This window comes from Echiichthys vipera, assembly GCF_963691815.1.
Source record: "Echiichthys vipera genome assembly, chromosome: 4".
Classification (NCBI taxonomy): Eukaryota; Metazoa; Chordata; class Actinopteri; order Perciformes; family Trachinidae; genus Echiichthys; species Echiichthys vipera.
The window spans coordinates 20,564,227-20,588,862 of record NC_139829.1 but is presented as its reverse complement, the minus strand read 5'-3'; the positions used below and the strand labels follow the sequence as shown (position 1 = coordinate 20,588,862).

At 41.5% G+C, this 24,636-nt stretch overlaps 1 protein-coding gene across 1 annotated transcript in view; it reads left to right on the top strand.

Annotated features, from left to right (window-relative positions):
- The first annotated feature begins 615 nt into the window (after positions 1–615).
- The window catches only part of sgsm1a (small G protein signaling modulator 1a), a 28,536-nt gene continuing 4,515 nt past the window's right edge, over positions 616–24,636 (top strand). Inside the window, exons 1-20 of the mRNA XM_083912405.1 lie at positions 616–624; positions 741–784; positions 8,531–8,606; positions 15,142–15,304; positions 15,589–15,741; positions 15,845–15,912; positions 16,628–16,773; positions 17,332–17,469; positions 17,925–18,049; positions 18,607–18,674; positions 18,836–18,999; positions 19,423–19,558; positions 19,647–19,790; positions 20,490–20,619; positions 21,105–21,169; positions 21,315–21,460; positions 22,458–22,586; positions 22,669–22,851; positions 23,211–23,285; positions 23,508–24,578. Of these exons, the coding sequence (XP_083768531.1) occupies positions 618–624; positions 741–784; positions 8,531–8,606; positions 15,142–15,304; positions 15,589–15,741; positions 15,845–15,912; positions 16,628–16,773; positions 17,332–17,469; positions 17,925–18,049; positions 18,607–18,674; positions 18,836–18,999; positions 19,423–19,558; positions 19,647–19,790; positions 20,490–20,619; positions 21,105–21,169; positions 21,315–21,460; positions 22,458–22,586; positions 22,669–22,851; positions 23,211–23,285; positions 23,508–24,578 (3,231 nt within the window). The 5' untranslated portion in view covers positions 616–617. The remainder of the gene's footprint in view (positions 625–740; positions 785–8,530; positions 8,607–15,141; positions 15,305–15,588; positions 15,742–15,844; positions 15,913–16,627; positions 16,774–17,331; positions 17,470–17,924; positions 18,050–18,606; positions 18,675–18,835; positions 19,000–19,422; positions 19,559–19,646; positions 19,791–20,489; positions 20,620–21,104; positions 21,170–21,314; positions 21,461–22,457; positions 22,587–22,668; positions 22,852–23,210; positions 23,286–23,507; positions 24,579–24,636) is intronic.

Sequence of the window (24,636 nt, the reverse complement as noted above, 5' to 3'; positions counted from 1 at the left end):
AATGTGGAAATATCAAGATAAATAACAAAATATGAAAGAAGAATTACCATTTTTATTTATCTTTACATTAATATTTCATTGATTTCCTTACAGGGAAAAGCAAAAGCAACAGGCAAAAGTTTTTTTTTAAAGAAAAATAAAGCGATAAAAATAAATGAATTACTTGTAAAAAAAAAAAAAAAAGGAAAGAAAAAGAGAAAAAATAAATATATGTTATGTATAAAAAAAAAATATATATATAAATACATATATACAGATACAGAACTAACCTAAATGAACATGAACGGACAAATGCAAAATGAAATGTAAATGTGTAAATCTTTGTCTTTAATAGATTTTTCTTTACATTTCCATTATTTCCATTAACTGCTCTGGATGCAGGCACCAAATGGAGATTATACTCTGATATTAATCGATGTTAGAAGTCCGTCTATGCCTGGATCTTAATGCAAACCTGTTCTGTAGATACTTGCGCCAAAACGGAAGCACCGCGTGTATCTTTAAGGGGCGCGTGTGACAGGAGGTGGAGCTGATCCACATCGCAGTGCACGAGCAGCACCCAGCTGGCAGGAGGCGGTGTCGCTCGCAGACAGGAGACAGGATCCATGGCAACAATCATGGCAGGTGGGAGCAACAAATAAATATGAGGATAAATATCTCTAAAGTCCACTTGTGTTGTGTTTTGAGAATACAAACTGAGTAAAGTTGTGACAGATGGTAAAACTGTGCTTTGTTTTCAGAGGCAGAGACCCGACAGAGGCTGCTGCGCACCGTCAAGAAGGAGGTGGGTGTTTTCAGCTCAGCAGTTATCGAGTCGGAAAAACAAACACGCTGGTTTGTATGAAACTGTTTTATTCACCCTGTGCACTGAGAGGTGATCCTTAACCAGCACTTGCACTGCACGGTGTGTCTTTCCCTGATGATGACACCTGAGATCAAAGGCTCGGATGCTCATCTGGATGAATCTCAGCCTCTTGGGAAAGATTAGAAAACAAGCATGTATTTAGTATATATACAATACTAAAAAAATGCATTTAAAGTGTTGCTTTATTGATTCTTTCTTTTATTATCTGTATATCTTATTTAGTGTTCCCTGTTTCGGGGTGTTCGAGCTGCAGCTCAGTAATTATTCAGATGAAGAAGCAGCATGAAGGAAACAGATTGTCTGTAGTCAGTGTTTGTGGTGTTTATGGCAAAGCAAACCATTAGCCTTCTGCCGAGCCATTTGGTGGTTACAGTCAGACTGACACGATCTCTCTCTCCCTCTCTCTCTCTCTCTCTCTCTCTCTCTCTCTCTCTCTCTCTCTCTCTCTCTCCCTCCCTCAGTGTGTGTGTGTGTGTGTGTGTGTGTGTGTGTGTGTGTGTGTGTGTGTGTGTGTGTGTGTGTGTGTGTGTGTGTGTGTGTGTGTGTGTGTGTGTGTGTGTGTGTGTGTGTGTGTGTGTGTGTGTAATGCACGTAATGGGTTATTTGGTGTTGAGTGGAGACAAAGCAGCTCTGGTGGTTTGTTCAGCTGGTCTTCTTCATGTCGCTCATCATCATTTGAGGTTACTGCAGTGAAACAGAAGACCAGAGTTCAGCAGAGATCGAATGAGACGTCACTACCGTTTAGCCTGTCGTGACATTCAAACCTTGAATGGAGTTTCTTCTTAGGAATCTGTATCCTATAGTGAATCTCAGGGAGTTTACTGGAGTCTTGCTGTTGGTTTCAGGTTCCCCAACGTTCAGGAAAAAAGGACATGGAGTTGATGAATGCTTGCGTAAAGATCTCTGGCATGTTTAAGAAATGTCGCATAAAGCCATTCGTCATTTCACATGGAAGCAAATGGGGCTGAGGCTGAGATGCAAAGCTCAAGTTGCATGAGCATCCATTTGGAGGAAGAAGAAAGAGGATTTGTTAACTTTTCCTAATGTCTGTTTTCATTGTTTCAGTTGGGTTTTTTTTCAATAGAAACCTGCTTAAAGTAAAATTCCGGCGTAAAATCATCCCAGGGTCTTTTTCGGCAAATGCACTCATCAAATAAGCCATAGAGACCATTTTTAACGGAGGAATCCAGGACAGTCGCTAACAGCTGAATGCGGCCAACACTGATTAGCTCGGTGAAGCCCAGTGAAGGCATTAAAACGTCTTTTTCAACCACGAATACTGCTCATGATAACACCAAACCAAACCTCTGCAGTAGCATGATAAGAGTCCTTTCACATAAAATGAAGCATCAATGGGCTCCTTCCTTTAGGATTGACTTTGGTAATTGACTTGAATGGACTTTACTACGAGAGGAGCTGGTACCTGGGCCAGTTGGTAAGTCTTTCAAAACAGTCTTTTAATAAACTCTGGGTTCACTAACTATTTTGTTGGTGCTTCATTTGATGTGTAAGGACTCTTCTCGTGCTACTTTAAAGGTTTGGTGTTATGAGCAATATTAGTGGTTATAAATGTGTGTTTTAATGTGTTCACCGTACTGCCCCAAGCTAATCAGTGTTAGCCGCATTCAGCTGTTAGCCCCTGTCTGGGATTTCTCCGTTTATAGTTCTTTGTTGAAAAATAATTGTCTCGATGGCTTATTTGATGAGTGAACTTTAAGAATTTCACTTTAAGATTCACAGCAGCGTATTAATCATTTTCTGGACCTGCTTATTATGGCTTAATAATGGCCTACCACAATTTTAGGGTCTGTAGCACTTACTGTCACTCTGGTGAAATGTCAGCGTTAATCTGTAATGAAGGGTTGAAGATACTTTTGGATCATAGCTGTCAGACATTCCTAATATGACCAAGTATTTGAGTTTTCTGTATTTAACCCACAGGTTTCGGTTGCAAACTATTCCTAAATCCAACATTACTAAGTTTGTCCCCCTTAAGTTCTTACAACTAGCAAGTCTTAAACTAGTTATTTGCTGAATCATATTACAACATTAAAACCTAAGACTGCGCGAGTAAGGACTGTATAGTAGCATATAATTCAGTTGTGAAGTGACATCTATAGCGCCGTCTAATCAAAAGCAGTTAAGTACGCAAACAGTAAGTGACTGTAGCATCACAAACAATGAGCATCATAATGAATAACTCTAGGGGTCAAGACAAGAGATATACTAAAGTTATAAGACAATCTTTTGTAAATGTAGGAATAATAATAACTTCATTTATATAGCACAATAATAAGTGCCTTGACTGACAGAGCAAAGGCAAAAGCGCATTAAATTCCACTCTCGTACATATACACATCAACAAGGTAAGGTAAACAATACGAAATAAATAAAAATAAATAAATGAAGGTATGAATATATTCTGCTTATATGTCCGTACATGGAAAATATATAGCAGTTAGTATAGACCACGTATATGTAAGAAGGAAATATCCCATTAAGTTAAGCTAAGTTAGCTAGCTTTTAACATAGCTCAACAATGTTATGTGCTAATTCATAATGTTTTGTATTTTGAGGTAGAGTGTGTTATTTCTGCGAAAAATGCAATTTCATAAAGATTACATCTTTATTTAATAGTATTTTGTTCTCATGTCAGGTCAACTATGTCGACCATACGTCAGTTTACTCTCCTACTAGCAAACTTATATACCAACTTAGCAAGTTACCATTAGCTTCAGTCGGTTCAGGAAACGTTGGATACCCGACAGTTACACCTGACACTTACTGCTGGTAAATATTTAGTAATAATTTCTCTATAAGAATTAGTTTGTGTGGTGAAACCTGTTTTAATTTGGGATTTATTGTGTTAAAACTGCAGCCCACTTTTGGCATAATTAGTTAAGTTCGAACGAAGTAGCAGCTGATGCAACTGGCAGAATAATTATTCAAGTATTAACTGCAGTGTGATTAAATATTGGTAGTTGAACCAAGTCAGTTTCAAACAAACAAACTATAATAGACTACCGTCCTTAACTACATTATTAATATCAGCTTCAAACAGATGTGTCACTCCATTGTGTTTCCATTCTCCTACAGTTGTGTTTACTTTTGGGTCACTACGGTTGAGGTTTATGTTTACCTCTGTTTGTTCAGGGAACATTTTCTCAAAATCACTAACCTTACTTGACATTTGCACAGTCATTTACCGTGAACCCTGTGAGCTTTCCAGCATCACCTAAACCATTACACTATTGTTTGTTTTGGTCACTAAAACTAAACTAAGACTGGTGCAGAGGAACATTAACAGTAGTTTATGGGCAGATAGTTTCATATTCCCTTTTCCTGGCCAGGTTTATCCCAGCCTTGACCACTTTGTTTAACATCCCTCTGTTTGCAATTGATGGATTTATTGAATTAGTTTCTTCTCAGATGGCCTCATCAATTACAGGAGTTCATTTCTGTCAAACACATTGAACAAACACAGATAGAAATCACATCCTAGATCTTGTGAGAGGTGGAATGAAGAAAATCTGGTCTGATTTGTTTTTCTTCAAGTCCTGTTTGCAGTCTTATCAGCGGAGACCAGGCCCTTCCCCTGATTAAACGTGCCTCCTGTGTGCCGACATGGCCTCACTGGGATTCATTCACGGTGGCTCTTTTAAGGTTTACCATAAATGAAGCCTGATGGAGTCTGAGGATGGAACAACGCAGTATGATAGTTCACTTTATTCTCAGGTAGCCCTTCATGAAAATCCGCATGAGTTAAGTAAAGATAGCTGTTGGTGTTTGTACTTTTTATCCATTAGTTTATGGTTATTATTATTACTTTGTGTGGGTTACCCCATATGGTGGCTCTATGCTGTGTGTTCTCACACTCTCCTCGTCCAGCTGGTTGTGTGCCACCAGTCTGCTCAGATATGCCTGGATGTGGGCCATTATCCAGAGAGCGCAGGACGTCTGTGATAGCAGAATTACCTTCTGGCATAAATTAGTTTGAATAAGATCTCTTATTTGCCTTTGCTTTGATTTAAAAGCCCTCCCAGTCTGTCTCTGTCTTTTTGTCTGATCCTGCCTCTGAATTGTGAACCTCTCTCTGTCTTTTGTGTACAACACATGCACACAAACACACACCTGTGTTTGCTAAAGGAGAGGGTGGCGGGGCTATTAGAAGAACAGGCTACTGAGATCTGCACCATTTACTTTTGCTGTGCGCTCCCTGAGGAGACGGTTTCAGACAGAGGAGTGTAAAATAGTCCACCAGGCTGTGTTTTCAGATTTTTTTTATTCCTGGTAGCACGTTGATAGAAAACATTAATACAGGGTTGACTAATACTGCGGGAACAAGCTGCAGGGAAATCATCAAATGTTATTGTTGTCATAGATACTGATAGAGCTTGTTACAGTTTTTGACCTTCCTAGATGAATGTATTCATAATCAGGTTTAGTATGGAAGAGATGGCATTAACTGGCAAGTTTGTGCAACATTTATTATCAAACTGATCTACAAGGTGACAGTAAAGGTAATACTATGCAGCAGTTTTATGGTCCAATTTAACTTCCAATGATACTGTATGTGTCATGTTAAAATTATTTCAGGTAGAGGCTGAAAGCTCACTCTTGACATGGAAATAACTGAATTACAAGTATGAGCCAACATTGCCAAGAAGTCCTCAAAGTGCTCAGAGAAAAAATGGAAATCACACATCTACAGTTCATATCCACTCATTCTGCTGAAGATCATGTGATATGATCAAAAGCTCAAAAACGGTTTCGGATCTGACCCTGTGGTGAGTCACTGCCTTGTCAACTGTCCCAGGCCGTGATGTGTGACGTTCACTGCCTTAACTGTTGATCAGTACAGGTGGGAATCGAGAACTGGTTCCAGTTAAGAACCGGTAGCAAATTGGAACAGTCTGCCCACGAGCTTTTCAATCCCTTTTATTGATAACAACAATGACATCAAATTCATGCATCACTGCTGGAAACTTCTAACAAGGAGGAGTCATGGCTGAAAGCGTGGCTTCATGTCACAAAGAATGAGGACAACAATGCAGCTTTTAATGAGAAATTATCAATTTGAGTGAGGATGGACACACTAGGAATATGCTGAAACATCTTTCTTTACAATATGGGTTTAAATTCCAGGAATGCCTTTTATTTGACTATACACACGAGTGCCTCTGCTTCAGAAATATCTTGTTATAATAACATTAATAACATTGGTGCAGTGCAGATCTTTCCTTTGATGAAGAAAACCTAATGAAAATGATGTACAAACATCAGTTCAAAGATCATAAAACAGTTGTGTTGAGGCTGAAACCTGTGTAGGTCACACAGAAAATTGATCAGGAATCAATAAAGAAACAGATAAAGAATCAGACTAATAAGCAGAAGCAATAATGGCATGGTATCAATAAAGTCTTATCATATCCCATCCTTATGCTCAGTCTGTTTATTCACTATTAAACGGTTATTCAAATAATACAGTTTTAATTGTGTGTAACTTTAAAATCAGACGTTTTTTTCCCCCTTTATTCCTCAGGGGCTACAGAATTGATGAATAAGGAAGGGTGGATGTTAATGGATGGGGCTTTCCCTCTGGTTCTTATTTCTTGGCTCTGCTGTTGCAGGAGTTAATTGGAATACTCTGAAGATCTTTTATCACTCTGGCTGATGTCTTCAAGCTACAGTGGTTAGTTCAGAGATTCATCAGGCTGTGCTGCTGTAGCAGAGATGTTTAATGGTTGCTGTCCTGTCACGCACATTGTTTTATCTGTAAATTCTAATGAAAATATAGACATTTAGCAGACATAGCTGCTCTAAAGGGTATATTTCCTTTAGATTTTTGTTTACACCACATCCACAGACTAGGATGGCTGGAAGATGTGGTGGAACGACGACAGCACGGTACGTCATCTAGATATTATTAGTGACTGTAGCTGGGGAGCTGCAGTATATTTTGTTTATTTATTTCAGCGATGAATGAATGTCGTTGACGCATCTTCTTAGCGGAAGTGATCCACTGTGAGACATGTGCCGTCTCCATAGAAACCTGCAGGTTGTCTGACACTTCACCATATGAATTCCTTAGAGGCCTGATCCGTAGCCCAGATGAGAGTGATGAGAAAAAACAAGTCTGCAGCCTCAAGTTGGCGAATCAATCAGCTATCTGTATGTCAGGTGCACTCTGGAAGAAAATTGTTGCATACAGTCCCCTGTGTTTGTGTGCATGAAGGCTTTATATAAATGTGATTGTGAGTGGAGCAGGTGCATCACATCACATCAGACTGTCTATTTTGTGTTGGCAGTGTGAATCATTTCTGCTGATGCTGAAGATAGCAATGCTACTGTTGCGAACACGCCATAATGACATTTGCATTATGACTGCTGTCTAATTAGTCAATGTTGTTTCTATACATATGAATGTTTTCATGGAAGCAGGGTTCTAGGCACATTCGTTTTCCACGGTAGAATAAGTTAAATCTGAAATATTGGGCTTCATGGTCTGTTATATTATTCTCCCATGTATTCAGGTGTGTTGACCTCTGTACTACTTTTATTTAAGAAAATATCACAGTACATCTCCCGCTACTGAAAGGTAGCAGGTATTATAATTCACCTGTGTACAGCAAGTAAACTAGATATTAAAATGATGGGTCCATAAAATTGAGCTGTAGTGGAAAATCTAACCTACAGTCAGAACTTTATGTCCTGGAAAGTTTTATGATCCAGCTGTAAATATCAAACCATATTATTAGACAGCTGGCTTCTTCTTGACCACTGAACTGACTCTCACAGAGAAAATATTTTTGAAACGGCTTCGAAGGATTTAATCAATATGCAGATTGGAGGGGGAGAAAAAGGTAGCGCAAATATAGCAACACTGTGGCGAATAGCTCTGTGTGTCTGTTTGTTAGCGAATGCATGTCTGTGTTTGTGTAGAAGGTGAACTTGGCAGTGTAATATGGTCATTGTGGACAGACTCATTTCAACAGGAAATTACAGCTATCTGTGTGGCTGTGTCCGGAGGTTGATATTCCCCATGCAGGTTGCAGAGCGATGCCCACACATGGGGATGTCGCCATAGCCACCGGAGGGATTGATTTATCAGACTTCTTGACTATTGGTCTGTAGCTGTTGTCAGGCCAGCGGGGAGAGGGCCACATCGCCGTGATGACAAAACCCTACTAATGACTGTTACCTTGGGTTTACATAAATTGGATGTCATCAGCCTTTGATGCAGCAGAATCAATTGCTCAAATTGAGGATTACAAACTGTTCAGAGAAGGGGGGTCTGTGATGGATGAACGCCCCTTCCTTTATTCTCCCCCCAACCCCCAAATGTACCACCTTATTTCCCAGTAGAGGTACTTGGGATGAGAGCTGGTGACTCATCCACCAACTTAACATGCACTCTTCCCACTCAGTGTTTTTTTTTTCTTCCTCTTAACTTTTTCAACCCCAGTTTGCCCCTGAGCCCGTCACTCTTTTCCCATCATTTTGCCCTCTTATTTTATACACATGCTTAAATTGTATAAATTATCATAATTATTCTCTGAACTTTTTCCCACCAACGAGCCTCTCACAGACTGTGTGTGTGTGTGCGTGTGTGTGTCGTGGCATGTTAATGAATGAGTCATCCAGCATCTGCCATGTCTTTGACAGGTGAAGCAGATTATGGAGGAAGCCGTCACCAGGAAATTTGTTCATGAAGACAGCAGCCATATTGTGTCCTTTTGTGGTGAGTAACCAAACACACAAATGAATCACACTGCTTTTTCAGATTTTTAACCTCTTCAGCTTGAACAATTCTACAACACTGGAAATAGCCTGAGTTGTTTTTTTAAATAACTGAAATCATTATTTATTTATTTTTTGTTTTAGTTACACATTTATATTGTAGTCTTGAATCTGTTGCCTTAACACATCCATCCTTAACTAATTGAAGGTTAGTTTAATTATTTTCTGATCTTCTTTCTCTACATGAATTGCTTTCTTTAACTTTACCCTAATTACTTTTTCTGTTGATCTCTTTTTCAACATTACTGTCATATCTATTTAGCCATAGTCACAAACTACTTTACACAAAACACCTCTGCCTACATGTAACTTTCTTGGTCACAGGGTAAAATGAAGTACATGATGAAACAAAGTAATTAATACGCAGGAAGGAAATTAAGCATAACAAAACCAGAATCAAACATTTTAAGTTCTGTTCAAGCCACTTGGTTAGCACACTGACGTTTTGACACATTTCCCTTTATTATAATTCCACTCTGCAGCTGTTTTAATAAGAATCTCAGTTTTGATCTCTTTGGCAATAAGCGGTAATTGCAGGTGTGTTTTTGGATCTTGAAGTTTCATCTGTAATAGTCACTCTTTCCTTTGTTTGTTCGGTCATACTAAGCGTTTACTCGCGACGCTAGCAGAAACCAAAAACTTGTTTCATGCACAAGTGAGTTGAAGAGTGAGTCTGTTGCGTTAGCTCTGCCTACCCTCTCTGGTACACCACCCACTGCTGGTCATTGCGTTGCTTGTGATTTTTTTTCCTGTAGACTGTATAAAACATGAAAGTAGTCTCTGTGATGGCGCCCATAGGTTTGAAGCCATTGTGAAGCTCGGTGTGGGCAGCTCTTGCCGTCACTATCTTGGCAGTGCCTGAAGGACAGCACCCACCTTTCACTCAAAGCAGCCATGCTCTTAATTAATCAGAACTTTAAGCCTTAATATAATTAACAAGAAGAAGAAGAATCCCTTTATTAGTCCCACAACAGGGAAATTCGATTTTTGTGAGTTATATAAAAATTCACCCCCGGTAGATTTCTTTGCTATAGAGACCAAGGCTGAGACTGATTTTGTACCAGGCTGTAAACATGTTTATTTCTCCTGTAAAGGCATTTTAACATTAGAGGGATTAATACTTAATGGGAATCCTAAATAAGGAATAAAACGCCGTTTTTTTGCACTTCCTCGTTGGCTTATTTTTTTTGCCCTGGAGGTTGAAGCTTGGATTTTTCACAGGAATGACGCAACTGACACTCAGTCTGTAATATTGCAAATGCAGGGGCTTTCATTAGTGTGCCATAAGCGGAAATTACCATCAAGCCAGACACCCTTGTGGGCCAAAGGCTCTTTGCCAACACACGCAAACATCTCTGCACACAGCAACATAAGAAGAAGACAGAAAGTAGAGACAGATGGCAGGGTCTCTCCAGATAGACACCACCACACATTTCTTGGGGGGACATAAGTGATGATTGAGGGGGATTACTCTTGTGTTCAGTTTATATGTTGATTTTTAGGACAAAACTACATATTATACCTCTAAGGTTCCTGTTCTCCAAGTAGACAGCAACAATCCTTCCTTGTTGCTTGTGGGAAACCCAACAAAAACAAAAAACGTACTGTCACAGGACCAAACTCATTTAAACAAAATGGTCAGGAATAGAACAAGGATGATTCACAATCAAGCCCCAACCAATCCTGTTGGATCCAATAAGGAAGTGCACATAGTTGCAGTTCACCGAGTGGCCACAAGGGGCATGTTTCATAATAGAGCAGTTTCTCCATGACCCCCATGTTAAATAGGCTGTTTTTCACAGCATAATTAAAGCAATTTAAGGCGTGATATAAAAAAACATTCTAGTCTGTATGTTTAGGTCGTATCTCCATGACAACACTGAGGGAGGTGATTTTATTTGTACCAGGCTAATTTCAATTTATTTCATTGGAGGTTAAAGTTTATAAATAATTAGGGGCGTGGCCTCTTGAGTGACAGCTAGCCTCTGGCCCTCACTTCATCTCAGAGGTATACATCCTCCCCCCAACGTCACATCAATGCCCTTTTTTGGTCAGAGGATATGAGGTGGAGTGAAAGTCTGACAAGATGGCGACTCCCATAGGCGAGTACGATTGGATCCAGTTCAGAGAACGGACCTCAACATACAGGCTACGTCCATTTTTTACACAGTCTATGTTCACAATGACCAACCTTAAATTCAAATAGTCTCAACAATAATATATGCAGGAGGATATGTTATATGTTATTAAAGACATTTTAGTTGCTACATTAAAAACAATCGGCCCAGTGACGTCATTGTGATGTAGAAATAAAGGCTATTTAAAGTTCAATATTTCACCAAATGTTATTGTTCTTGCCACCAAATGGCAGAACAGAGTGCAGCATGATTACTGTGAGAATCACACTGCCCACATGCAGACGCTCACACTCGTCAGATGTCTGGCTCAGTTCAGATCTGTAATCAGTAACAAGATATTTGGGGGGATTTCAGTGTGAATAAAATGACTCTCAGCTTGCAGAAAATCCGACATTTTTACTAGCTGAAAGCCATAGGTGCGACGAAGACTGCTCTTGACTCATTTGATGAGATTCTGTGAAATGTAGGAAAATCCATCCACCCATCCATCTTCAACCGCTTGTCCCTATCGTCGCCGCGGGGGGGCTGGAGCCGATGTAGGAAAATATGATCTCAAAAAAAGTTAATTAAATAGTCTGAAGCGGCAGAAGAAGGGTCAAAGTGAATCCCAAATGTCTTGCTACAATCAACATTAGGTTGAATATACAATCAATTTTCTGTGCATAGATGTAACCATTAACCCATGGTATACAAGTATAGCTAATTTTATCTTGTCAAGGGAATTTACAGCACAGCTTAAACATGTATTAAACCAATGATGTTGGAAATCCTTTCTACCCAGTTATCAGCTTACCGTAAATCTCTTTTTATGGCTTTTCTCTTGGAAGGTTTTGAAAATAATTTGTCACAGAACAAAGCTTTTTATTACTGTGTGATGGATATTTTTTATTCAGTGTTGTGGCATTTTATATGTGCTTTACGTGTTTCCATTAGTGCTTCCATGTCTGCGTGTCATCAGTATTCTTGGCCTTCGGTGTGGACATAATCTATTGTGCCATCCAACAGCCCGTTTTAATAGCTGCTGGTTAGATTGAGGCGTATCTTTCTTCTAATACTATAACACACATCCCAGTGGACATGTAGCAGCTCAGGATGACCCTCTCATCGCTCTGTTTTGTTATGAGACAGTTTCCTCCTCCTCCTGACTCCTCCTGTGATCCTTATAGTGGCACTTGTGACTACACGTCCTCTTTCAGCTGTGGGCTGTTTGGAGATGAGAGGGAGTGGAGGATGGGAGATAGGAGCTTAGCTAGCTCACCGGGGAGCAATTAGCCATCACCATCATGGCTACTTTGATGAGCTGCCCAGGCAGAGTCTGAAAGGTTGACGCTGTGGAGGCTATGCGTGTCAGAAAGCCACTGTGGACTTTTGGAGTTATGAAGCAGTGAAAAAACACCAAGGCTAAACAAAACATAGCTTTATTGATAGATCATACAGCTAGTTAATTTCCTTAATTTAACTGTTAATTACCTTTCTTTACCCAGGTACAAATTGCACTTTCTTTCTTTCTTTCTTTCTTTCTTTCTTCCTTCGATCCTGTGTGTTAAGTTCCTTGTTTCACAGTAAATCCATCACTACAGGTGTGAAAAATGCTTTTAAACTGTACTCTGACAACTTCGATAGCTGTGAACAGATCTGAATCACTTCATTTGATGTAACCTTTAGAAACCACCCTAAAGCCACAGCAACCTAATGAAAAAGTCACTGCTGCCTGACAGTGGCGCTAGAAGGATTGAATTTGCGAACAAGTGTGTTGAACACTTGTGTATCTACTTTGCAGTTTTGTTTATGGTCAGTAAAGAGCGCCTCACGTAATTTTCTGCTACTAAAATAGTTTGCATGTCGTAGCTAAATGACGAGGAGACTCAATTAACCATTGTGCTAAAAACATGCTTTCTAAAGATACTAATATTCAAATGTGATGAAGATCTATTTACTTGACAAAACGAGCAAAAATGTTCGATTGGCAGCTTGATCGGTTGAAATTAATGCTACTATAGATGTAATTTAGGTAATTTATCGTCAAAAATGCCAAATGATAGAAAAGGAAAGAAAAGTGTCTGTTTTTATTGATCATTCGTCTATGAAATGTCAAAGCCATGCAGCTGCAAATAGATAAATGACACAAATTATGAATTAATCCAAAAACATCTGACTAACTGACTAACCTTTCCAGCACTGTTTACGTTATCACTGTTTATGCCTTCGACCGCTGTGAGTGAAGTGTCGGTCAGCCGTCTGTCCCTGTCCACGAGTCTCTTAATGCACTCAGTTGCCACAGATACAGGACAATTAGAGGCAATTTACTGTTGGCTGTTTTTACCATGAATGACCGACCCCACTGACATGATGCGCATGTTCTTGTCACTGCTGTTTGTGATGATTGTTTTAGATAAATGGTTTCATATTCTGTCATGCTGAATCCTTTGTGTTTTTATTTATATGTGCTCTACAGTGAACGCATTTCCCAAGTGCAGGATAAACACATTATTGTTCGAGTGTAACACTGCCACTCATGCCGTTGTTGTAATTTCAGAGACTGTGACACACTGGGAATTTTCTCTATAGCTTGGCGGATACACAGTAGCTCTTAAAAAGGGGTTGGGAGTTGCTTTCTTTTGCTCCTCTGCCATCTGAGGCTAGTTGGCAGAAACAATGATACTCAGGATGATGAACTATATTTGGAGACCGTTTAATGTACCTGTTCAGACATTTAGCTTCTTGCTCTTATAATGATGTGGAGGTAAAGCAGCACAGAGAGATAAGGAGCAAAATGCAGGAAGAGAGGGAGCTGAAAAGATAAGCAAGGACGGACATAATTTAATGAAAAGAAAACTGAAAGTTGATGTCTGGAATGAAACTTTTATTGCCTAGGTAGAAGTAAAACCCTGTTAGCAGTGATCGTAGTAACAGCAGTGACAGAAAAAGTGACAGATGTACCGAGCGATTGGACGGAGGCAGGAGAGGAGCTGTGTTTGAAGGAGTAAGGATGATGGAAAGAGAGAGATCGTGATGCTGATGAGCTGCCGCTACCCCCCCACCCCACCCCACACACACACACACTCCCCCCTTCCCCTCCTCTGCTCGTCTCTCCCAGAGCTCGATAGCTCCATCAACAGGAGTTGCCATGGCAACGCCAGCCTTCCCCCTGACCCCATGTGAGCAGAGCCACAGGATTAGTCCTGAAAGAGAACTCAAATGTCAACACAGCTCCAGGCGCTGCCACGTAGGCCTGAGAGAGAAGAGGGGTGTCTGTTTTTCTGCACAGTGATTGTGCAAGTGTGACATTGTGTAATCAACTGGAGGAACATAGCTCGTGCAAAGATGATTATGTGAATGCCTGAATTAATTGAAATGTTTTGCATCTGGAAAATCCATTTAGGAAGCATGCCGTCTTTAACCTAGTAAACAGTGAGGGCAAAACACAACAAATGTAGCAGAACGTTTAGGTTATTAGCCAAAACATACACAACACACATTTTTAAGATATGTAAAGGCAACAGTTGTCATCCGCTTTATTTCATATTTAAATGCATGGTAGCGATATGTATATGCACATATACTCTTCGGACGATGGCTTCAGGTCTGACATGTTGTGCATAAATGCATTGTTTTGCTATTGTTATTTTTTAATATGGTCCTCTGTAATCCCTGGAAAGAACTGGACAAGGAGTGGATTATAGTTCTGGTGAAATAAAGTGGATTTGATTGAAGTGGATGTCCATGCTGTTTTGTTAGACACATTTTTGTGCTACAAAGCTGTACTATTCGATGTTTTTATGTAAACAATGGTCAATTATTCTGTGTAATGTGAAAGCTCCATGGAGAAATTTGGCATCCTCCAGCTGATTGTTTTGTTTCTACAGTTTCATGTATTGTGTAAAAAGCCTTGGCCCACATTCACAAACATTTTATCTTACCACTGGGAGGACTCCTAAATAGCACTTAAAGTTCCTAGTCGAGCCTGTCATCTTAAAACATATTCACAGAGCACCAAACAAAGCTAAAAAGGAGGGAATATTGGACTAAGGTTTTTAATTGATATGCTGTTTAGAGCATACAGTATTCATGTTTCCAGTTTCCAGTCCTTGAATTCCTTGAAAGTTTCTGAATGGGGGGGGTCTCAAGGCCTTGAATTCTTTTGAAAATAGACACAAATGGACATGGGTCATTGAAAGTGCAAATAATGGTTCTTAACTTTGAGCCTGGGCCTGGAAAGTCCTTGAAAAGTCCTTGAATTTTATATTAAAGAAGGTTGTGGGAACCCTGAGTATTAGTAGTGCACTTTATTAAAGAGTATATTTTATTTTACCCCACATTGTGTTTGTGTCCACACAGCTGCAGTGGAGGCATGTGTTCTGCACGGGCTGAAGCGGCGGGCTGCAGGCTTCCTGCGTAGCAACAAGATAGCGGCGCTCTTCATGAAGGTGGGGAAGAACTTCATCCCAGCCGAGGAGCTTTGTAGGAAGACCCAGGAGCTGGAGCAGATCATTGAGACAAAGTGAGAGACCCGTCTTGCCACATCACAGCAGACTTCAAAGCTTACATCAAAGCCTTGTGCGAGCAAAAGAACTGAAAAACAAATGGCTGTTTGCTTACTTGCAGGGCGATTTCTTTTTTTAATTATGAAAAGCCTCTAAATAATTCATGTTTATGAGCTTTTATGAATCGTGAATCACTGATGCCATTAGTGTCAAGCAGATGCAGTTTTGCTTTTAAACCATGTTATACTTGTCTTGGTTCTATTCAAACTTGTGAATTTCCTCCTCGTGACTGCTCTTGCAGACGAAGTCAAAGCTTGCAAAGTCAAGAGAGCATTCGCAAGATGCCCCGACTACCCAGCCTCAACCCACAGGGAGCGAAGAACCTGTGGATCCGGACGGCTCTATTTGAGAAGGTGCTGGACAAGATTGTCCTCTATCTGGTGGAGAACAGCAGGTACGCTAGGAAAAAGCTGTTCAAATGTTTGTGTTACAAAAGCTCTACGTCCCCTCACAAGCTCTACGTCCCCTTAAAATCCTACTTTCACATTTTTTTCCAGTAAATACTACGAGAAAGAGGCTGTTCTAATGGACCCTGTGGACGGACCTATCCTTGCCTCTTTGTTAGGTAACTATATGCGACCCAGTGTGTGTGCTTCAGTCTGGGCTCATGTTTATCAGAACTTGTCAGATCACGATGGTCTTAGAATTTCAGCAGAATTGTTTTTCAGAACAAAAGCTTATTGCTGGACCAGTATACTATACAGGGACATTATAGTACCCTTTTATTCCATCTGTCCTGCTGCAACAGGAACATGCTTCCCAACTGAAAGTTTTTTTCAGCGGTGCTGAGCCAAAGGCAACGCTGCTGTTGTTTCAGCAGGCATCTTGATCAGTTTGCTAGTATTTGTACCTTTTAAGATTAGGTCGTGGGTCGTTGATTAACGAGACAGAAAAGCAGAAAAATAACATATATCTGCCACACAAAATCCTGTCTATTTCATTTTTTTCTAATCTTTGCTTTTTTTCCTTGTTATTTATTGGATAATCTTGCACCTTCAAGTCCCTGAAAAAGACATACACTATGTGTCAACTAATGCAACATGTAACAAGGGATCACAAGTAGACAAAACTTAAGTTACAAGCCAAAAAGCTTGGGAACTTCAGCTTTTACCATTATTTAATTTAATTGAACTATTATTAAATTCTTTGTACCTTTTTATGGATCAAAAGGGTCCATCTATTATGCTACTTCTCATGTGCTCATTGGTGTTTAAGATAATCAAATGCTGATGACTGGTTCATACGGTCTTATACAAAACTGTTTGCCTTCACTGTGACAGTTGGACCTTGTGCTTTGGAGTACACAAAGATGAAAACAGCCGATCACTTCTGGACGGACCCGTCTGCCGATGAGTTGGTGCAAAGACACCGCATCCATGGTGGTCACTGCAGACAGGATTCTCCCACTAAGAGGCCTGCACTTTGTGTGAGTATAAAAACTGGCACTACAGTAGATGAAAATGCTGAATTATAATAATAGAGTTTTAGTGTTGCATCAATTTCATTCCCTTCTGAGACGCTGCCTGTCTGATTAAAGAGGACTTGCTAAGATGAAGTGAAGCACAGCGTGTCCCGGGAAAAAGAACAGAGTGTATCTGAGACCATCACACTTGTTCAGTCTTCATCAGGGAACCAGGTCAACTCAGCCTGTCTCACAGCAGCACAATGCTCCTTACAGTTGCTGTGTGTGTGTGTGTGTGTGTGTGTGTGTGTGTGTGTGTGTGTGTGTGTGTGTGTGTGTGTGTGTGTGTGTGTGTGTGTGTGTGTGTGTGTGTGTGTGTGTGTGTGTGTGTGTGTGTGTGTGTGTGTGTGTGTGTGTGTGTGTGTGTGTGTGTGTGTGTGTGTGTGTGTGTGTGTGTGTGTGTGTGTGTGTGTGTGTGTGTGTGTGTGTACTGGTCTTTGGCATCAGGAACAAGGGAGGATGCAGTTTAGCCCTGGTTAATGATGTTTGTTATCCGATTTGATGTATTTTGTGTCTGTGCAGATCCAGAAGCGGCACTCCAGCAGCAGCATCGACGAACGCCCTTCCCCCTCGCCATCGGCTCGTGAATATGTGGAGTCGCTGCATCAAAACAGCAGGGTGACCCTATTGTTTGGCAAAAACAATGTACTCGTACAACCGGTAACTGTCTGATGCCTCTTAATCACTCATTGATAAATAGGTATGACATAGCCTGGGCATACCCATGCTGCCTTGCGCACGGTTTCATTTCGCCCTGCTTCGCAGCCTGGATTCCATGGATCCAATTTTTGCCTCAGGAAGAGAACCAATCGCAGAACAGGGAGGGTTGGCAAGACGATTACGACGTCTAGGCAACACACTGTAGCTTGTACTGTAGCCTGTCGCTCTACATACGCCATCTGGTATAATTGATACTATTGGCTTTGAGCTACGCACATAACGCACATAACTGTAATGTAAGTAATTTATTCAAATATGTGTGTTATCAATGCGATGCACAAGACTGCCGCACTTCTTCCACCAGCAATGCTGTCTTCTTCAGGCTTATACATACCAATGTATCTTATCGTGGTTATTGCATCGAATGAATACATCCATCCTCATGGTCGTTTCAGAGGGATGACATGGAGGCTATCCCAGGTTACCTCTCTCTGCACCAGAATGCTGACCTCATGACCCTGAAGTGGACGCCCAATCAGCTCATGAACGGCTCTGTCGGAGACTTGGACTACGAACGCAGGTGCAAAAAAATTTGCAGCTGCAAATGTTTGATGATCATAGTGATCGTGTCTGTCTACAAAGGCTGACTTTGAGTATAGTGATAATTTTTTTATACAACATGTAAACACTCTGTCTTCTGTTTGTGTATCACTCAGGTGTTACTGAATAATGCAGTGTTTTTGTGTATGGCTCAGGGGCTCAGTATGTTGTAGATTCAGTGCTGCTGATCTGATGAGGCCTTATTTTCAGCACAACAGCAGCCGGCAGATGGTTTATTGACTGAGACACTCCCAAACACCCAAACCATGTTATGTTCCTGTGCCTGTGCATGGTTCCTCTCACCCAAAAAAAATTGATTATTGCATTAGCCAACCCTGTTACTGCTCGTCTTTGTGCACACTCCCGACTACTCTCTTTATTAGCTATGAAGTTAATGTTCCTTGAAATTTTGATTTGCAAAAGTACATATTTCTCTTTGGATTTGTTTTGTCGCTGTTAGCTTTGATCCATCTAGTCAGCTAATACTGGTCTGGGTCCTTATTCTATTGACAATGCTTTCGATTTCATGTTTTTCAGTGTATACTGGGACTATGCCATGACGATCCCTCTCGGGGAGATAGTTTACCTGCACTGTCATCAACAAGGTGCGTCCTCACAAACCTTTATACCACAATTTTAACTCGGTGTGTGTTATTCCTGCCTTTTTTCTATTTATTTTCACTGTCTGCAAGTACACACAGCTGTCAAATAAAATGTCACCATGAATAATTAAGCAAAGAAATCATCTCCTGTATATCTCCTGCAGTTGACAGCGGGGGGACGGTGGTGCTGGTCAGTCAGGACGGGATCCAAAGACCTCCACTTCGCTTCCCCAGAGGAGGCCACTTACTCCAGTTCCTCTCCTGCCTAGAGAACGGCCTGCTTCCCCACGGCCAGCTGGATCCTCCGCTCTGGTCCCAGAGGGGAAAGGTCAGCATGGGAGGTCTTTCTTTTTAGGGTCTCACTGGCTTCACATCCAGATCACATATTACATATATCATATATCATTCATCTAGAAAAAGAGGATGAAAAATGCAAAGTCAGCCTCATCTGATCAATAAATCAATAAAAAAAGACATTTGGAAAGGTATGCACTGTGTGGTTGTAATATTGGTTGGCGTGATAATGATGAATGCGTGGCTTAATGTTCTCTCTGCACCACCGCAGTGTCTGCTTTAATGAATCGATGCTTTTGTTGGTCTACGAGTATAATGAGAATAATGAAAACTGCCCACGCATGTTCAGCCACTATTAATAAGCTTAAGCATGCAGTTGCTCATCATCTTTAATTCACATGGATGGCTTAGCTGGGCTCTAATGGTTGAGTTAATATCGGTTATATTCTCGTCCCAGGGGAAGGTGTTTCCAAAGCTGCGGAACAGGGTTCCTCAGGGATCTGGATCCTCAGACTCGGTCTCAGATAAGGAGGAGGACGAGGCCACAGACTATGTCTTCCGCATCCTCTTTCCAAACAGTCAGTCAGAGTTCGGTGAGAAGCAAATAAATACGAGAAGCGCCCACGGGCCTTTCCAGATTGTTGCATTTTTATGAAGTATGATACTCGTTGTTTGTTACAGTGACTGTAACCCATCCTCCCCGTCTGACCTCCTCCCTCTCCCTTCAACTGAGCGGACAGTCCCCCTCCAAAACAGGGACCCTGGTTGTACCCAAGAGGTCCTGCAGCTGTCCTGAAGAATCCCCCTCACTCACAGGAAGCAGCTGTAACACTGTCACACCTGGGCTCGTCTGTCCTTCTGTCAGCTTGCTTTAACTCTCAGCTTCTAATATCCTCCTGGCCTGTCCTGTGCCTCTGGCAAAGTTGATTGATGTGTCCCATTATTAAAGCCCCTCACACCTTTTTTTACTGCATTAGAGCGCAGTGACCTGATAACAGCCCATGGGGTGGTTACCTGATTAATCGAATATGGCTCACATTGAACTGAGAGAGGCTCACGCTCAATTGATCTTTCTCTCTATAATAATAATGTAAATGAATATGACTGCTTCATGCTTTTAAACTGTGCAAGTTGCTTAAATGTTTTTGTTTATATGCTTTATCTCTGCTCTAACAGGAATCAATCACAAACAAATTATACCCTGAAGTGCTTTCAGCAGATGACAACTAACGAGCATAATTCTGCTTATGCAAAGTGTTTCCAGCTGTTTTAAATCATCCAAGTGCAGATATCATTTTTGTATTAAGCCTGAGCAGCATAACGCTTTTTAAGTGACAATGTGTGTGTGTGTGTGTGTGTGTGTGTGTGTGTGTGTGTGTGTGTGTGTGTGTGTGTGTGTGTGTGTGTGTGTGTGTGTGTGTGTGTGTGTGTGTGTGTGTGTGTGTGTGTGTGTGTGTGTGTGTGTGTGTGTGTGTGTGTGTGTGTGTGTGTGTGTGTGTGTGTGTGTGTGTGTGTGTGTTGCAGTGACTCCTCCAGACTTGATGGATCAGGGAGCTACAATGTGGCACCCCACTCTCAGGAAGTCGTCGTGTTCCTCTTGCTCTCAGGGGAGCTTCTCTGATGGGGCGATGCCCAAAGGGTGCAACCATGAGAGGTGAGAGATACTTTTTGCTTTATAGACTATTGTGTTACACCGTGACAGGGAAACTGAAGACACAAAGACAAACCTGACACTGTGCCAACAGAAGTCCTACAGCAATACAGACGAAGCTGGAAAATTAACAAAGATATAAGAACCTAGCAATTACCCAGGTGACAATTACGCGACATTTACCTCACTGAATGTGCCTGGAAAATGAGATGATAAGCAAGGCAGACACAATGGTTGAAGGCTATGAACAAAAAGGGAAGCCTCTGGGACAATTTGTTCTATATGGCATGTGCGATAGGTAATCATTTGAATGATAAAAGGTCAGAGCCAACACTGGAATAAACTCTACATTAGCTACAGAACCTCAGGACAATATGGGTCACCTCTCATGCATGAGCTGATTAGTTTAATGATAGTCTTTTAGGAAAGAGCAGAGATAAGTGATTCCTCCACATATGTGAAATGCTCTGTGCTTTATCTTCCTGCAGGGCCCCTCTGAAGCTGCTCTGCGACACCATGAAGAATCAGATCATCTCTCGAGCATTTTACGGCTGTACGTGACTGCTCATTATTTACACTGAAAAGCCTTTAATATTAGTGTCTATTCACATTCACTGTGAATATATCGTAATATCTTCATGTTAAAGTATCAATAACATCTGCAGAGCCATTAAGTAATGAACTGTATCGTCAAACAGGGTTGGCATACTGCCGTCACCTGTCCACTGTGCGCACACATCTCTCTGCTCTCGTCAATCACGCCATCGTGGCCCCCGAAGTGCCGTGCAACGCCTACAAAGGGCTCACTCCAGACGTGTGGCAGACTTTCCTCCAGGACTGCACAGTAAGCACAGCCGGTGTCAAGGCACCCCAACACAGACTTCATATCACCACCAACAGTTTGCCGTCCACTCACACATTTTACACACACACACACACACGTCCATCTCTTTTTCACTCTGTCACTCTTCTGTCTCATCCATATTCATCCTCTGCTAACCACGCAGCTCACACCATTAGTTTTACAAGCGTGTGCATGAAGCATGACTGATGGTCCTCACTCAAAGTCCACATGGACGGTTTATTTGGACAAGGGTTACATTTACCTGGAGCCTTGGAGAGTTTGACCTAAAAATAAAAACATTTGGTTACATGTTTTATAATCAAATGTATTTTTTTTTAATAATACTAATGTAATATTTGATTATTGTTGGGGTAACAGTAAGCATGGAAACAATAGTTTGACAACAAAAAAAGGTCCACTCACATAGCTATTATTTCCCAGATTTGTCAGCTTCTTCTCGCGGTCAGTGGATAGAGTTTGCTCTCTCTTTGGAGACGCCTCAGTTGTCATCCCATGACTTAGGGCCTAAAAGATAAGTGGGAGAGAGATTACAATCCAGGTCTGTGTCATGGTAATGCAGGTACCGTTCATCTGAATACCCACATTGCTGTGGCACAGACCTGGATTGAAATGGGTAAAATATCTCTTTAATGGTTGAGTAACAGCAATGGACATTTTTTTATATAGATTTAACTTACATTTGGTGGAGATTTAATATTTATCATCCTGTCAAAACAATTAAAAAAATGAGCACATATATACTGTAGGATCAGAGTTGGGAGATGCACTGGTGCCTGTAGCCTGATACATCTACCGCCCTCTAGGATGTATTAATCTTTACTGTGTTGACAAGCTACTATGAGGCCTCTGTCTACAAGCTTCCATGTTGTTAATGCTGCGCTATTAAATGTTTTAAACACACAGGGAATGATAATTGTCTTTTCAAATCAAGGAATGAATCCAAAGATTGATCAGAAACACGTACTTGTGTCTTCAGACATACGAGGAGAAGGAGCTGCTTCGCCTAGTCTACTTTGGTGGTGTGGACGCCTCCCTGCGTAAAGAAGTTTGGCCTTTCCTACTGGGTCATTACCAGTTTGGCATGTCAGAAGTTGAGAGGAAGGAGGTTTGTAGTTTTCATTATTATGGCTTTGTATTCAAAAACTTTTTTTCTACTTGAACCGCTGACCCCTGATCACTCACCCCAGGTGGATGAACAGGTCAGAGTGTGCTACCAACAGACCATGCGTGAGTGGCTCGGCTGTGAGGAGATTGTCCGCCAGCGGGAGAAGGAGCAGCACGCTGTTGCATTAGCAAAGTGTTCCTCTGGAGCGAGCATGGACAGTTCCAGTCAGAAGATGATCCACCACAACTCCACCGTCAGCAATGAGGTGAAGCAGTAGTTAGTAAGAAAATGAAAGAAAAGGTCTCTTTACAAGTTCTATTTTATGAAAGATATGCATTTTAAAAGACATGAGCATGTATCAGACTGAGAAGGGTAAATGTATTATTATTATAATTTATCGTCTAATTTGATTGGTTGCATTGTGGGAAATGTAGAATCAGACGCTTTTGAAGCTCGACTCAAGTTTGGGACTTTTTACCATACATTTTTCCTGCAACTGTACATCATTACAGTACTAAATCCGCAGAGAATCTATTTAATATGAGCACAGCACATGAAAATGCAATAACCAATGTATTAAAATAATAATAATAATATCTCGTCCGGAATATCTTTACTACCCAGTCCCAGTCTCCCCAGAGCTCAGACAGGCAGAGTCTGGCTCGCTTGCAGAGTGACTCCAGCAGCAGCAGCACACAGGTATCAAACACTCGCCATATTACAGTCTGCATAGATGGTCTTTCAAACGAACTAAATAGAGTTTTTTTTAGACTCTTTATATCCTGATCCATAAGTAATGCATGTGATTTCAACTTTATGAACCAGTATTCCTCGTCCCTGCAATGTCTCCCTGGCTAGTTCTTCACATCCTCCCATCCCTTCCCCTGGAGTAGCCTGCTTCCCTTTGGCTTGTTCTTTCAGGTGTTTGAGTCCGTAGAGGAGGCTGACCAGATCGAGACAGAGCCCAAGAGCGAAGAGGCTAAACAGGTGCCAAAGATTCCCAATGGAGCTCTGCAAAACGGGACAAGCTCTCCCGACTCCGGACATCCCTCCTCCCGCAACTTCTCAGTCACCTCCGGCCTGTCAGACGGCTCGCTCAGCACGGAGGACAGCGCTGCGCCTGATACAACCCTGAGGTCTGTGACTGTTCCGCAGGCGCCACAGAGCCCAGTCAAACCTGCAGGGGTAGAGGGTGAAGGTCCGACAGAAGAAGTGAAGGAGGAGGAGAAAGCGCCTGATGTGAGCAAAACTACAGAAAATATCAACACTGAGGAGCCGGTGAAGGTCAACAAAGAGGCAAGTCTGCAACCTGCACTGGCAGACATCAAAGGAATTCAATCTTTAGAAACAGAAAAAGAAGTGCCTGATGAGGATACTACGATGGTATCAGCAACTGCTACAGAATCAAAGGGAGAACTTGTTGAGAAAAGTCTTGAAAAAGAAGTAGAAGCGATTATCGAGGAAACATCAAAGCTTAAGAAAACTGCAGAAACAAATGTCAAAAAGATGAAGGACATGGACGACTCAGGGCCATGCAAACCACAAGAGGTTTTATTGGCAGAAAGGAGAGAAAATATATCTGTTGATCCTGTGGCTCCCACAGTTGAAAAGGTTTTTTCAGCAGAGGCCGGGATCTTGAGCGCAAGAGAGCCCTTCTTTGCCTCTCAGACAGACGAGGCTCAGGTCACGACTGAATCTGATGAGTCTCCCTCAGCCATAGAGATGGAGGATATCCCTAAAGCTAAAGTTTCCATGGTGCCTTGGAGCAGGAAGGGACATTGCGAAGCGTCGTCTTTCTCTGAGGAAACGACACCTCGCGTGGAGCTCAGACAGGAAGAGGCGCTGGGAAAGCCCTTTCCAGAGGGAACAGAGCCCATCCTGTGCAAGGAGCCGGAGATGGAGAACCTACACCCTCACTGTGACTCTCCGGCCAGGTCTGGAGACACTAAGAATGACCTGACCTCTCAAGAATCAGCTGGGAAAATCTTCTCCGTATGCACACATATTTTTGTTTAAGAGTTCAAATTCATCAATGCTAGAGCAAATCAAC